Raw genomic sequence first — 15,750 nt, forward strand, 5'->3', positions numbered from 1 at the left:
CCTGGAAACTTAGAATTTATCAGAAAAGAAATTTAAAAAATACAGCTTTACCCCTGAGGTAGAAAGTGACTTCTGTGATTATCCTGGCAGTACACAGGAATCAAATGGACTGAGGCAGAATTATTACTGAGCAGTGGGACTTGGGTTTTTCGAGAATTTAAAAAAATATATATTACATAGTAACAGAATAATACCTTCAGGTCACCTCAGAAGGCTAAAGTACAGCATGATAATAGTTTAGTCATACAGGTAAAATTGAAACACCATTCAGGACATGGGAGAAAGAGTTTTATCCTTTAGGGCTTTTGTTTTAAGTCACATCTGATGATGCTGATAATTTTCATAAGAGCTTGGAGAAAAAAGAAATCCTTGAACTATAGGTTGTGAGGTTTCATTACGCAGTTCCCACTGCCCTCTGCTGCAGCTGAGGAAGAGTCACCAGCTTCTGAGGAAGGGTTCTGGGGGTCCCAAGGCCTGGAGTAAGTACAAAGAATAAAAAGGCAATGCCTGCCTTGAGAAACTTTAAGGCTCAAGAAAAAACAGATGGACAATGAGAAACAGAGTATTGATGACTTGATTTATACACAAAACATGTCAAAGGCTCTGACATCATTAATTATTTAATCTGATCAAAAGAGATCATGCAACACTTTAAAACTGAGATTATTCTTTCAGCTTCCAGGAGGTTATCTCCAGATTCTTCAAAATTTTTTCTTGTTCTGTGAGGTTTCCCAGCTCAAGAACTATTTGTTTAAATCTAAATACAACCTTGTGGGTGGATGAAACCGCCTTGAAGTATTCTGATGTGTGTTTCCTTTTCTAATCAGTCTGTGGAGATGGGCTTTGTGAGGAAGAAGAAGGCTGCTCTATTTGTCCAGCAGACTGTGGAGAATGCCCACTGTCAGCTCATGCTAGGATAGCAATTGCCTTACCAATATGTTTAGTCTGCGCTGGCTTCATTTTGACAGTCATGGTAAGTATCCTCTTTATTCTTTTCTATTTCCTTTCTCTTGCTTGCATGATTTGGTTAGTTAGAGTGGAACTCTCTCTTAATAAAGGCATAGATTTTCTTCTACACCCAGAACCTGTGTGCTATGGAAGAAAGCAGAAGGAAGGGGAAAAAAAAGTTTTGGCTTCTTTAGGAGAGGAGGCTCATTGGATTAGAAATTTTCATCCTGTATGAGAGAAGGCTGAAGAGGAATGTAATAGAGGGCTTAATGTATAATAGTAAAGGAAGAAGTAGTTTTTCTCAACATGGGAACTAGGGAGTACCAGTAAAGTTAGAGTACTTTTCACTCAGAAAAAAACTCTGCTATGAAATTAGTTGCTTCAAAACCTGTGGAGTTCAGATGTATAAATTAATTTAAAAATACATTAAGTAAATTCATAAAGGCATTAGCTCTGCCAGAGAACATTAAATCTCAATATCCAATACAACTTATAATAGAAAACATTCAAGTTGGGATATTAGTAGCTGAATATAGCCGTTTTAGAGTCATTATATTGACTGTGTACATAACAGCTAATTTATTTGGGGTTTGGCCTATTAATCCTGTTAACCAAAAGGCTCTTCTTTCTTCAGAGATTCCTTCTCTTTCCATCTTCTACTTAATTTGCAGTGACCATGTGAGATAGGCAAGTTCTCTGAGAAAGAAAGGGCAGGAGAATGCTGATGGCCAGCCAATTAAGATACTACAGGAGGGCTGAATCACAATTATTTTTTTTTCTTCATTCTGTGCCTTTCTATGTGGCTTGGTGAGATAGGAATAGAAGCAAAATTGAAAACTATCTGAGCATTTAGAATCCACAGAACAGTTGCCACAGCGTGCTTGTAGTAACTGTCCTGTAAAACTGTATGATCCAATAGAAATGTGTAGATGGACAGATGAGAAGCTTAGACAGTTTTAAACATTTGATGTTTTAGAAAGAGCAATAAAGTTTCTTGGCCTTGCATAGGTTTATCTAAGGGTCTTGTAGCAAAATTTGCCTACTATTTCTGATATCTTTATGTAGATTCTGGGCTTTGTATTCTTCTTGCATTTCTATATACTCATTCCTGCTAACTTCTGCAGTAGCATTTTTGGTTTTTATGTTTTATTTTGGTGATAATTAAACAAGACAGAAAAGATCCTTTTATTCAATTCAGTAATTAATGTAATGTAAAAAGAACTGTCTGGGAAACTAATGCTTTATTTAATTATTCAAATAAAGATAGCTTTGATATCAGTGTTTGTAGCAAGCCTAATGGTCAGTTCTAGCTAATACATCTTTGCTCAGTCATACTTTTGCAAGATAAAATGTAAATTTATTTTCCTAGAAACCTTTTGAAATAAACGGGATTACTTAATTTTGATTCAATGTCATTAATTTCTACCAAAATATCAGCACAATCTCCACAACATGGTCCTTGCATATTATCTTGTCTTTTGTTACTTGTTTCAAAGAATGCGTAATTCTTAATAGAAAATTCCACAGTATAGGAAGTTGTGTAATGATGGTACAATGCTGCTTTGGTTTTACATTTTGGCAATGACCTCAGCTATAACAGCTGTAAAATTTAATCTAATACCCATGTTTTGAAGCATGTGTTTGTACTTGCTATGTCAGTTTTGCATGTCAGCTCTACAGAAAATCAGCTATTAGACTGATGCTTGCTTTACAAAGTAGACATAGAATCCCTACCTAATGTTCTTTATGCTAGAGTATTTGACATAATATGACCTCAATTGTGGATCAGGGCTAATTCTATTACAGGATGTGAGATCTACTGCTCCTTATCTCGGGGTTGGAATATAGCGTGTTCTTGTCATACACTTACATAGCATGGGACAGTTTCATGCCATGAGGTGACATAAATCACTCATCTGATATCCAGGCTGAGTGGTAAATGCAGTGCTTAAGAAGTATTGATAATAATGTAGCCAATTCAAAATACGACATGTAATTAGATTCTAGAATATTGAATGTGTAGTTTTAAAGATTAGATGCTCTTTTCCTAATGTTACTCAAAAGATATATTAGATTTTTAAAACTCAGATTTGTTTGAATACTTACAAACTTTTATATTTGGAAAAAATATTCTCTGGTTTAATTCCTTCAAAGTCAGTAGGACTACATCAGGAATGAATTTAATTTATTTTTGTAGTGGTTTCAATATCAGAAACAAAAGATGTTTTGGGATGAAAGCTGGATTATAGATTTCACCTGCATGAAACAAGGTTAGTAATTTGTCATTTTGATACCATGATCGGTTTCCTTAATAATTTTGAGAAATAATCTTAGTCATAAGTATATCTTTGAGTTTTAAGGGTCTTACAAACAATGAACAAATTTGTGAAAGACATATCCAAAGTTTCATCCATGTAATCTCTGTGAGCTCATCACTGACATTTTTGTTCAATAAAACTTCAGATGTCAAAGTTATTTTAAAGAGTTTCATTCTTTTTGATGGTGACTTGCCAACTAAAAAAGACAGGCCTATCCCAAAATCAACAGATAATCTCTGGATATGGACAAAATAAATTACAGTTACTTCAGTGGATGTATCATTCTGTATACTTAGTCTCACTAGGTTGTTCTGAATTTGCACAAATATTATGAGGGATATAATGAGATCTTAATTTCTTTCAGTGTATGCTGTCTGTGACAAATGTGCTGCAAAACGTAATTCATTGTGGCCAGTTTTTTCTTTTTACCTTCTAGGTATAAAATATTATTTAATTGGCTCTAATTAAATATGTGAAGAATAAAATCAGATGTTTTCATAGGCTTTACTATGCTGCACTTAAAATAGATACAGATAATTTATTTTGCCGTTCATCTTTTTATCATTCAGAAGAAAAACAATGACTAGACCCTTAAAAAGGATAAATCTGTATAAATTTTATGAAATTCATAGGTCTGTGCTCATGTGCACTCTCACACTTTCTGTCTATGTGAAGAATTGCTAGAAAGGTATCTGCTTTATCTATGTTATGTTATTGTGTTGTTAGTAGTAGTGTTGAGACATTCTTGTGTTAATACAGCGATAATTTCAGACTTGGGCTTGAACATTAATTTCTGTGTAGTTTTGTAATTTGCTGTAAAGCACAGATGTTGGTTTAGAAATTAATGTAAGTACATATTCCAAACTGAATTTGAATCAAGATTTATGAAAACAGAATTGAATCACTCAATAAGCATCTTCCAATATAACAAAAAGGAACACAAGCAAAATTGTAGGTGATGGTGAATTAGAAGAGGTTGTAAACATCACACAGGAGGAGAAACAATGGAAAGAGAGTGAGGAGAATTAGAAGCATGTTCAAAAAATATCACATTGAAATTTATTTTTTTTTTTTTAAAATCCAAGAGAAAGACTTCTTTTCCTTGGAGAGAAGCCTGCAAAACAGCTTTTCTTTTTAAGACATTGGAGTCATAAATAACAACTTAAGTGTAATGAGCACTGATAGTGTGATGAGATTGGAAACAGACAGCATGTTTCCTTTTGACATGGTTGTCTAGAAATACCCATAGTAGCCTGAAATGTACAATTATCTAAATGGAAGTATATCAGAAGTGCTGTACCCTGGCTTTATTTTTTCAGATAACTCTTTCTTTTGGTGCATTGTACCACACATACACACAGAGAGATACAGAGTTATTCTCTAAGCTGTCTCAGAGATTTCTAACATATTTCTGCATGGAATTCTGTAAAAAGACTTCAAACATCAATGCAATTTTCAACTGCATCTGGATAATGTTATAGGATGCAAGGTGAGATGCTGAACTTCCTCAGCAACACTTTAATGGATACTGATACCAGGTAGAGTTGAGAGGTTTCAGCAAAGCTGAGATTACTTGGCCCAATCTAGGTTTTAATTAGTGATGGTGAAATGATATGTAATTTGTTAAATTTGTTTTGAAATCCATTTTGTTACCTTGAGTCAGTCAATAGAGATTACAAATTATACATTGAGTCCACTGATTCTTTTCTTCATCTGGATGTATTGTTGCTTTTCTCTGACTTCCCTCGGGTGTCAGAATCACTTCCCACATCCCTGTACTTTACAGTCTCGTAAGAGCTTCAAATAGACTTGTTATAATATAGCACAGATCTTGCTCTGCTTCTGTGGGTTCTGTCCTCAGCATCTAAGTACCAGCAAGGGCTAATCATCCCAAAAACAGAGAAATAAAACTTGTATCAGATCCTGAGGATTAGCAAGAAAGATCTCTGGTAGTGAATCACCTGAGCAACTTTTTTATTTTTTATGCAGCAGTCGCATTCCAAGCAATGGCTTTCTGTCTTAAGTTAACAAGACTGGCTTAGATGCAAAGATTTGGAGAATTCCCTATATTTGTCTGCCTCTGGAATCTCTACCTTTGCAACACTGTACATCTTGAGGCACCTTTTCTCATACCACATCCCATTTAGATCACATAATACAGACAGCAACAGGAAGCATGATGAGTCCCCCAGCACCAAGTGACTGCAATGCCAGCTGTATCACTACTCTGAGCTCCTGCACAGCAGCTGCCAACTTGTCCAGGAAGCAGTACTTCACCCAGACTGGGAGATAGTGAGTCAATGTATTACTTATTTACTGCAATACCTCTGCTACACTAGTGTTTCACCTTGCGTTCTGGTTCTTGCCACTTTACGCTTGATAAGAAGTGTAAAATGTTGTTAGGCAAAATCCAGTAAGCTAGTAGCACAATCTGACTTCTTTACTATATGCTGACTGTGAAAGACCTTATATGCCAGGCTTCTGTTTTCATTATAATTTCTCATTTTCTCTTGGGAACTTGTTAAAAGGCTGTAGCTGTTTAACATCTTGCATCTGTTAACAAATAGCCCTTGATGTTCATTTAGATCCAAGGCTTTCATGAAGCCCTTTTTTTATACTGCAGGCAAGGCATTGCTAGGTTCTTTGCACTAAAGAGCAGCATCCTATACTGTAGCACATTAGAAATCTTGTCCTTAAATCAGCTGATGTGCCTGAAGATACAGAGCATTTCACTTCTGGATCACATTATGAAGGTGCACATCATATAACTATAAAGGTAAATGGTAGAGCCATATCTCCCACAAAAAGAATATAATCAGAGGGCAGAGACAGAATATGTGCAAAGATGGAAGTGATACCTGCCATTAGGATACCTATCATCTGGATGGTTTATGAAGTTGACCTAAAACACTGTTAACTGCATTTCATTCTGTTTCAGTGATGGTAGAACAGTGGCTGTAAAGAAAATAATGAAAAAGACATTCACACTGTCCAAATCCATACGTAAAGAAGTAAAGCAAGTGAGGTAAGAAGTGAAACTTCAGAATTGTATGTTGTTCCATTTTTACATTGCTTCTTTAGGGGTTACAATCTGTCCAAATGTGACCGTGAATTCATATTACTCTTTCTTTCAAACTTTGCTTTGACACTAGATCAAAATCTCCTTATGCTTGTTTCACTTTTCTGTCTACATTACTAGACCTGGCACATGATTTTTCATTTATCCTACAAATAGCAGGGGTAACATCCATGAAAATTGCTGGTATGCTGTGATTTCTGTTGATTTTCACAGGGAACTTGACCATCCAAATCTCTGCAAATTCATTGGAGGTTGTATAGAAGTGCCGAACGTTGCTATTGTGACAGAATACTGCCCCAAAGGCAGCCTGAGTGATGTTCTGCTTAATGAAGACATTCCTTTGAACTGGGGCTTCAGGTAGAAAAAAAACTTTGAAAAGCTAAATGACACAAAATGTGCTATGCACTGTTTAGGACAAGATGCTAATTTTAGATAAAATCCTTGGATAGACAGGACTACACTGTGATATGGAGAGAATGAAGAAGAAAGATAATTCAAATATCCAGCCCAACACATCTGAATTTTTGAGCAATCATAAATACTGGTCATGCTAAGCGAATGACTTTTCAACCCACTTCTAGGTATACTGCAAAACTAATTTTAAACATTTTTTTCCCACATAACTTCACTTTGTTCCCAAATACCTTGAGAATCCCCATTTAATTAAAAATCACTGTATCTCTGTCTGTGCAGATGTACTGGTGAAATGATCAGCATAACTACAAATGCTTTATTATACTTACCAGTACAGAAAATGATCTCACATTGTCAATGAAACTTGCACAAAGGCAATGACATTGTTTTTTGAGAATAACGTTTTTAGCACATTCTATTTACTTCTGCCTTATGTTCACCTTCAGCAAGGAAAAAGATTGTAAGAGAGGAAACTCTCCAAATACAGTGAGAGAGTTAATAAAAAATATATTTCTCTTGCAACTATTTGAAAGCACAATCTAGGATACAAAGTACTGGGAATTTCTAGGAGAAACTCAACTGCCGAAAGAAGCTAAAGACCTTTGGACCCAGACAGCTGACTGGGAGTTAAGGGCTTTCAGCAATGTACCTTAAGTGTTTTGAAAAAATGAGCATGGGGACACAAATTGAAAGCTATTACAGTAATAGGGAATCTTTCTGTCAACTTCAATAGGCTTTTGAGCCACTCTTGAGTAGAAGTTTAGTGGAAAATTAGCTCACTGATTTTTGTCTTTCAGATTTTCTTTTGCTACTGATATTGCACAAGGAATGGCCTATCTTCACCACCGTAAAATCTATCATGGGCGGCTGAAGTCTAGTAACTGTGTGATAGATGACCGATGGGTTTGTAAAATTGCAGGTGAAAACAAGAAACAGAATTTTAAAACCACCCAGCTAACTCACTAATGCATACAGATTTCACACGCACCATTTGTCCCAAGTGCCCTCATGTTGACATTTCATGTGGAAAGTCTTCATGAGAAGTGCCCTGTGACAAAGCAAGTTTCATGTTACATTATCATGTCAAGTCATTTATCATGTGTCACTGATGTATATGTCAGATCCCACAAATAGTGGAGTCCATCAACATCAGTCTGAGCAAAAACTTTGTCTCATTCTCAATTTTGATACAGAGATATAGAGGTACCTGCACTGTGGACACTGCTGTAAAGACATGAAATAATGCTGACTGATTGGTAAACACAAGGCAGTTTCATGGAAAAATGTAGACTCAACTCAGAGCTCTTCAGTACTGTACATAAAACTGAATCATATTCTCCCAGAGACAGAGCTTATGGTCTGGTCTGCTCCCGGTACAGGAAGACAGCCTGCGGGGACAGAAAAACCACTGGAGAGTCTAGTCCAGTCTGCAGCTGCCAAAGGAAATGAAACCAATGACCATCTCTTCTGCTTCCTCCCCAAAGTAGTTATCACACCACATAGCCCACAGCTATCTTACAAACAGCAGCAGCAGATTTGCCTTTCGACAGTTCTTCCTATGACTAAAGGTTCTACACAAGGCCATGCCTACTTTTCCAACTCACTTATTGCCCTGCTGCTTTCAGAACCGCCTGCTTTACTTAGAGAATTGTTCAGGGAAAAAGCATAAAAATTTGAGATATTTGGATTACATCAACTGGGTCAACTCAGCACAGCTTCTCTGTATTAAATAGAATTTCTGTGAAATTGTTCAGAACTGGTAGCACTGTAGAGATTTCAGATAATCACTCTTTATCTGGATGTGATACTGTTAAACACACATCTCAAATAACAAATGTGGGAGCTATTAGAAAAAACTCCAATGACCTCCAAGATAAAGAGTGAAGCTCTAGGACCATCTTAATTAGAGATCATTTCAGACAAATCCAGGCATATGCATCCAGCCTTCCCATATACTCTTCAGGGTGCAGTTTGTAACAGAAACAAAACTGAAGTAGTTTTTTTTTTCTCTTCTCCAGTGCTGAGTCACATACTGAGAATCTCTTTTCTGTTAGGCTAAAAGTATAGCTGCAAAGACATTTCACATTTATGCTGCCTTTGTTCTGAAGCTAGTGGAGCACCAGTGAAGCCCACCGTCTCACTTTCAGTAGTTCTAGTCTGTCTAACTAGTAATTACTCTAGCAACCTGCCACCACAGATAAGGACTGAGGAACTAGAAGAGAAACGTGCATTTCCATGCTAACTCTGACACTGAAGTCAGCCTATTCTCAGAATATAATTTTTTAAAATCATAAATTAATTCTTTTGGAAGGGCCTGTGTAGTTTAACTTCTGTGCTGTCATGGGGTCTCAGCAGGTACTATATTTGCAATTGTTTTAGAGAGCCAAGACCACCAGACACTTACTATTCTTAGACTAATGTGTATATTTTGAATAGAAGAAATTAATTCCTTTATACTAGTTGCACTAATATCTACCAGTGCGCATGTTTCAGAGATGTACTAATTGAATAGTTTGCTTCCTATTTTCTTCCATGTTAGATTACGGAAGATAACGGATTTTCTTCCATGTTAGATTACGGTTTGCAGTCATACAGAAAAGAAGAATCTCCTGAGGGGTCAAGCTCACATCAACAGCATTTGATACAGATTTACACAGCTCCTGAAATGCATTCCCTTTCAGAACCCAATTCTATGACAGATGTCTACAGGTAGTTAACCTTTCCTGTTACTCTCACCTAATAATCTCATCTCAAACTGAGTATTCTTTAATCATAATTAGGCTCAGTGTAATCTGTGGTTACTCCAGGTATGTGTTTGTATTTTTAAAAAGATTGATTCTGTGAATATCTCCATCCCTTTCCTTTCAAAAGGAGATCACGTTGCAATGGCTTATTTGGCTATTCAGCTGTTGGTTTATTAGCCTTGCTAATGACAAACAGCTTCTATTCAACCACTATTCAGATAAGTGGGATTACAACTGAATTTTCAAAGAATAATAATCCAATGAAAAAGTAATTTAACTAGTTTTTATTAAAAAAATACCTATATTTCTTGGTTCTCGCATGAATTTTCTGTGTTAAGTAGAAAAATCACTGTGTTCTTGGTGTATGGTATTTCATAACAGTGTTAATTCCTCTGTCTCCTAATTTCCAGTAGTTTGCTGAAAGCATTTGAAAAGAGAATATGCAGAATGGTACTACAAGAAGCTTTGTGACTCTTTTCTCTTACCTCTTCTTGCCTCATTCCCAGCCCAGCAGAAATCTTCCATTTCCTGGTGACTTTGGTAGCTAGCAGAATGTAAATAATTCAGCCAGAGATTTGAATGCTGATAGTGCAACACAGTTGAGCCAAAGAAGCCATAATTATTACCAGCATTTACCAAAGAGTGGCTATTATTGCCATTTATCAACAGCCCTGAGTCTTTCACTGGCCTGCACTGGGCCGCAACAAATGCTTATTGCCTTAAGTGTCTGTTATGGGGCTTTTATGTATAGACTGAAGACATGTTTTTATATATAAGATTTACTGGATTAATGCACATTATTCCTTTGTAAAGAAATGTATACAAATACAGAGTTCTAGAACATTACTAATTGTAATCCAGTCTATCAGATTATGTGTAGGCTTAAACATGCCCTTAAAATTTGCTTCAAAATAGGTCAGCTAAAGGCAGTTTGTCATTGCATTGATATTTTTGGTTGTTGTCATTTGTCCTGTGTTGGTCTTTATTTTTTCAACACAGATTGGTCTTAAAGAGTACTGTGCTCCACCTAAGCCGTACTTTTAGGATTATTTTATGCATTGCAGTTTATCATTTCCCCATAGGCAAAATGCAGTTCAGAAAATGTTTCTTTGGTCCTTGTCCAGCTCACACTTCGCCCTTGTTCAGATTAGATGTCATTAGTGACTTCGCAGGCAACCTGGCCTCCTGAAGCCATTTCTTACCAAGGACTACCCTTAAAATAGTATTAAGAGCTTATTTGCTCATATCATAGATGACTACAATGGACTTTTGACAGATTCAGTAAATGGTTGCTGAATCTGTCTTCCTTTCAGTCCCCTTGTCTGCAAAATCCAGGACTTCTTTTGTTGTACTGCAGTTAATCCTTTCTTGGTAAAAACGGGAAAAAACTAGTAAGAAATGAAATCAGAAAAGGGAGAAGAGCAATGTGCAGCCAGGGAAGACAGAGATGTACCCTGTAGCATTAAAAGGTTGTCTTATTAATTGAATTATTCTTCAGGACCTATATTTTAACATAGTCTGTGTTTGATATGAGCAGGTGTTAAGACCTCCTGATACACATACATATGCTCACTGGCCAGGAAGCAGTGTCCCAGTCTTGAAATCCTTGGGTTTTATATGTGCAAAAACTTCATTAATATTCCTGAAGAAATGGCCCAAATAAAATCAAGTAGCAACTGCAGGAGTGGGACCTGTAATTTTGTGTGTTCTTCCAGATGAATCACTTATTTTTAAAGTTCTCCAGGAAATGTGTTGGTCAGATGGGAAAGCTAAAATGGAAACGAGAACAAGAGCATGAAAGCAACTCCTGTTTGAGCAGAAAAGGGTGTTTCCAGTCACGGTTTCTCCTAGACTGGCTCCTCTTTATTTTTAATCGTTATGTGAATTTCGGTATCCACTCTGTTAGGGCTTTTTTGAGCAGTGTCCCGAAAGCTGAGTGAAACCAATACTGTTTTACTGGAGTTACCATCATTTAATTACTCTCCTTCAAAATCTGTTTCAGCTTTGCTGTCTCACCAGGTCTCATGTTCCTTTCTATTACCAAATCACAACAAAATTAACATGAAAATCTCATCAGAATAATTTCCGTAATACATTATTCAGCATGGTTAATATGCATAATTTTATTTGCCGGTTGTGGTCTACAAGTGGACTGAAAGATAGACAGAGATACTCCATTATACAGCTAGAATGCCATATGAAACAGAGCAACCATTAGCAATACAACAGATATCAAACTAATTTTCACATAAAAAGAAATGTTATGAAGTGGGGATGTGCACAAGGAACTCTAGTGATTTCAATAAAGAAACTGAAGATCCAGTTGTTAGCCCATTTTTTTGGTTCTTCACCTTTGATGAATGTTTTTGACTGTGGTTAATCTGAGGAAAAGGATGATGGTGATCAAGATAATATAATTCAAAAAGAACTAGCAAAAGCACTTACTGTGAAAGATCTACTCTGGCCACACTGTCTCACCACTAACTTTATGGAGATTTTCCAGAACAGTGACCTATGCTGAAAATTAGTCACTCCTCCTGATGACCCTGCTTCTGCTGCTTGATTATAGCACAAACCTGTCCTGTATATTTAATCAGTAGGTATCACATATGCATCTGCCCATACCCCTTCTGGATACAATTAATTATTCCAGAGAAAATTGCTTTGCTGTCCATCAAACTCAAATGCTTCCTGTCTGAGACTGGTAAATGTGACAGGGAACTGCTACGAAATCATAGAATAATAGAATTGCTTGGTTGGAAAAGACCTTTGAGATCGTAGAGCGCAACTGTACCTGTCCACTACTAAATCATATCCGTAAGCACTTTATCTACCCATCTTTTAAATACCCCCAGAGACGGTGACTTGACCACCTCCTGGCACAACCTGTTAACCCTTTTGGTGAAGACTTTTTTTTTGATGTCTAATCCAATTTCCCCTGGTGCAACTGGAGGCCACTTCCTCTAGTCCTATTGCCTATCACTTAGAAGAAGAGACCAACACCCACCTCGCTACAACCTCCTATCAGGTAGTTGTAGACAGTGATAAGGTCTCCTCTCAGCCTCCTTTTCTCCAGGCTAAACAAACCACCTCCCTCAGCTGGTCCTCATAAGACTTGCTTTCCAGCCCCTTCAGCAGCTTTGTTGCTCTTCTCTGGACAAGGTCCAGAGCCTCAACATTCTTCTTGTAGTGAGGGGCCCAAAACTGAACACAGTATTCGCGGTGTGGCCTCACCAATGTGAAGTGCAGTGGCACAATTGCTTCCCTGGTCCTGCTGGCCATGCTGTTTCTGATACAGGACAAGACGTCATTGGCTTTCTTGGCCACTTGATCAGTGACAGATAACAGTGCTGTTGCTATCCTCCCTTTTGGGATACTGGTCTTTCAATCATAAAATGCAGAAAAATAAGAAATCAAAGAAAGAGGAAATCATTGACTAAATTAACTGTCTTTTCATTAAGATTTTGGTTTGCTTTTATTCTGCAGTTATGCCATAATTTTACTAGAAATTGCCACAAGAAGTGACCCTGTGCCAGTAAGTAAAGATGAACTTTGTTGTTAGCATGACAATTTTTATTCTGTTTCTGCTACAAACCAAACTCTGAGTAACTGCAATTTTGATTATTTTTTGAGCACATTCTTTCCTCTTGCTTTTGTGGGCTCAGTTCAGTTCCAACAGAACATGCAATCAGCACTTCCTCATGCATCTAGTAACTTTTCTTCCAGGACTTTGAAGAAGGATGCATGACAGAAACAATGAAGGTCCAAAATTGATATTTGGTTAACTCTGTAAAGCTTAGTGCCATGGGGGCAGAGAGGGAAGGTATGCCGTAACATCTTCCTTTTTCTCTTAGTTTTCTGTTGTTACATTATTTTCCTGACAATGCACAGGCCCTTTCACTGGAGTCTTGAAGTGGTAAGAATGTGCGAAAAGAGCAAATGAGCTGATACAGATATGTAAGAAAAATGTCTTCTTTGCATGTATTTTGTGATCAGTGCTAAATGGAAAACACAAAAAATGTCCCTTGAAATCGAAACCAGATGTTCTGGATATATAACCATATTACGTCTGAAACAATTTGCTTAGTGAGAATGCTAACAATGAAGACCTGGAACTGCCATTCCTGAGTTCATGATGATAGACCTGTGTAGACCTTGTGGTTTCTCAAAAGTTTCACAATATCTTGCTAGGTATATTTGTTTTAGAAGTTGTTTACCTCATATAAATACTGAGATTAAAGTCTCTCAGTCAGGACAAAGCTTTTAGACGAGGTTATCCAATTTAGACTGGGTTCTATGCTTTCTTTTTTACATCTAATCTCATATAAAAAAGTTGGTCTGCAAGTGATAGGAAAGACATCACAAAAGTAATAATGGTTATAGTAATGTATTTTCAACAAGTGGTATGAAAACCACACTGCTTGTTTCAACAGCGTTTAATCCCTTTTTCGCTAGAAAGATGATGTGCATTCAGCTGAATATTCTTGGTGTCCACCTTTGGCAGAATTAATTTCAGGAAAAGCTGAGAATTCTTGCCCATGTCCCACAGATTACATTGAGGTGAGTAAGATAGAATACTGTGTACAAAAATTCTTTATTGAAGTGAATTTAAGACATGCCAAGGCAGTATTACCTCTGATGAAAGTAAACAACCCAGAAATCACAAAGTACATCTCAAACAAGGCACAATGAAATGCTCTAATATCCTTAATACAAAAATAATCACTCTGACAAATTGAAAATTTCAGTTGTCATCTCCAAATGTCAGTGTAATAAACAATGTTTTCAATATTCAATCATTGTTCCTTGTGCATTTTCATTTTATTATAAAGTGTTGAGTTCCATACATATTTTATATTAGTAATATTTATTTAGCTTACTGGTAAAGGACTTTCAGATAGTGAAGTATGTGTCTCACGCAAAATATGAGTTTGTCTTGATTCTCATGCAGAAGGTCTACGTGTTCAGTACCATCAAACTACCTAATAAAATGAAGTACAGCCCTTCCAGTTCACAAGAATGTGACATCATTTCTTCAGCTTGGAAGCTGTACAATTTACCTTTGGTGGTTTGTAGCAAACTAAATGTAAACTTCTGATAAGCACCACTGGTTTTCAGTCAGGAGTTAACATCCTTAAGAATTATCTGAGTTTTTAACTTCTTGTGAATTTTGTGTACAGACAAGTCCTCTGAAAATACTATGTGGTTCCAATGGCATAACACTGCCTTGAACAAGCACAAGACAAGGGCTTAAACAATCTGTGACAGAAGAAATGTGAGCATCTAATTCATTATTTTCCCTAGGAGAATTTTCACAAACTAATATTCTTTACTCAGCGCAAATCAGTAGAACTCCAAAAACCTCAGTGTAGCCCTGCCACTTTTCACCTGCTGCAGAGAGGGTTTCACATGGACGGTTTACACTGAGAAGATAGCACTATTAATTTTAAACAACTGCTATTCTTGGAATGACAAAAGGTTCTTTGCTTTTCTCACTCTTGCTGCTGCAGTTAATCAGAAGGTGCAGAAAACACAATCCAGCCCAAAGACCTACATTTGAACAAGTCAAGAAAATGTTATACAAGATGAATCCAAATAAAGTTAGCCCTGTTGACATGATGATGACTCTGGTAAATTCAGTTTTTAATCCAATCCAAATCAATCTGCTCACTTGCAATAACTTTCACCTCTATCCTTCAGGTTTGTTTTTTTGATCTCATACCTCCTGTTTGATGAGAAAATCCACAATGATTCATTCATCTCTGGGCTGGTTAAAGCTGCAGTTATGCTTGAGAGCCAGTTTTCCTTTTCATTCTGTTTCTGTCAGTTTTTCTTAGCTTTCTTAATTTCTTTGGGCTTAAAAACTTTTTATTTGTTCAGTCAAATGTCGTTTGGCTTATAAAGTACTCACAGGAAAAAATGTCCTCTTTTTCCAGTGATTCAGTGGTTGTCTTACAGTGCTAGGGGTATAGAATCCCTGCATGCCACAAATAACATGTTTACGGATTAATTTTGAGCAGAGTATCTTAAGTCTATCAGCAAGAAAAAAAAAGATTCCTGTCTCCACAGACTGTTACTTCACACAGAACAAGGATGCAAAAAGCGTTGCATAGCATGTCATAGTAGAATAGTTTACAAAACAGCATTGTTAGCTTTTGACAAAAGACTGATACTTAGATACCTTTGAGTCTGGTAATGTATTTAAATCCATATGTGCAGTTTGGTCTCTGCTTTGGATTTATCCCCT

The 15,750-nt window shown here is 36.7% G+C and overlaps 1 protein-coding gene across 1 annotated transcript in view; it reads left to right on the forward strand.

Moving 5' to 3' along the window:
* The window catches only part of LOC138733482 (atrial natriuretic peptide receptor 1-like), a 146,628-nt gene that overhangs the window by 120,836 nt on the left and 10,042 nt on the right, over positions 1-15,750 (forward strand). Inside the window, exons 7-16 of the mRNA XM_069880672.1 lie at positions 828-973; positions 3,146-3,218; positions 5,414-5,558; positions 6,205-6,291; positions 6,559-6,702; positions 7,557-7,678; positions 9,333-9,468; positions 12,990-13,038; positions 13,959-14,063; positions 15,014-15,133. Of these exons, the coding sequence (XP_069736773.1) occupies positions 828-973; positions 3,146-3,218; positions 5,414-5,558; positions 6,205-6,291; positions 6,559-6,702; positions 7,557-7,678; positions 9,333-9,468; positions 12,990-13,038; positions 13,959-14,063; positions 15,014-15,133 (1,127 nt within the window). The remainder of the gene's footprint in view (positions 1-827; positions 974-3,145; positions 3,219-5,413; positions 5,559-6,204; positions 6,292-6,558; positions 6,703-7,556; positions 7,679-9,332; positions 9,469-12,989; positions 13,039-13,958; positions 14,064-15,013; positions 15,134-15,750) is intronic.

The sequence above is a fragment of the Phaenicophaeus curvirostris genome, chromosome Z, assembly GCF_032191515.1.
Source record: "Phaenicophaeus curvirostris isolate KB17595 chromosome Z, BPBGC_Pcur_1.0, whole genome shotgun sequence".
NCBI lineage: Eukaryota > Metazoa > Chordata > Aves > Cuculiformes > Cuculidae > Phaenicophaeus > Phaenicophaeus curvirostris.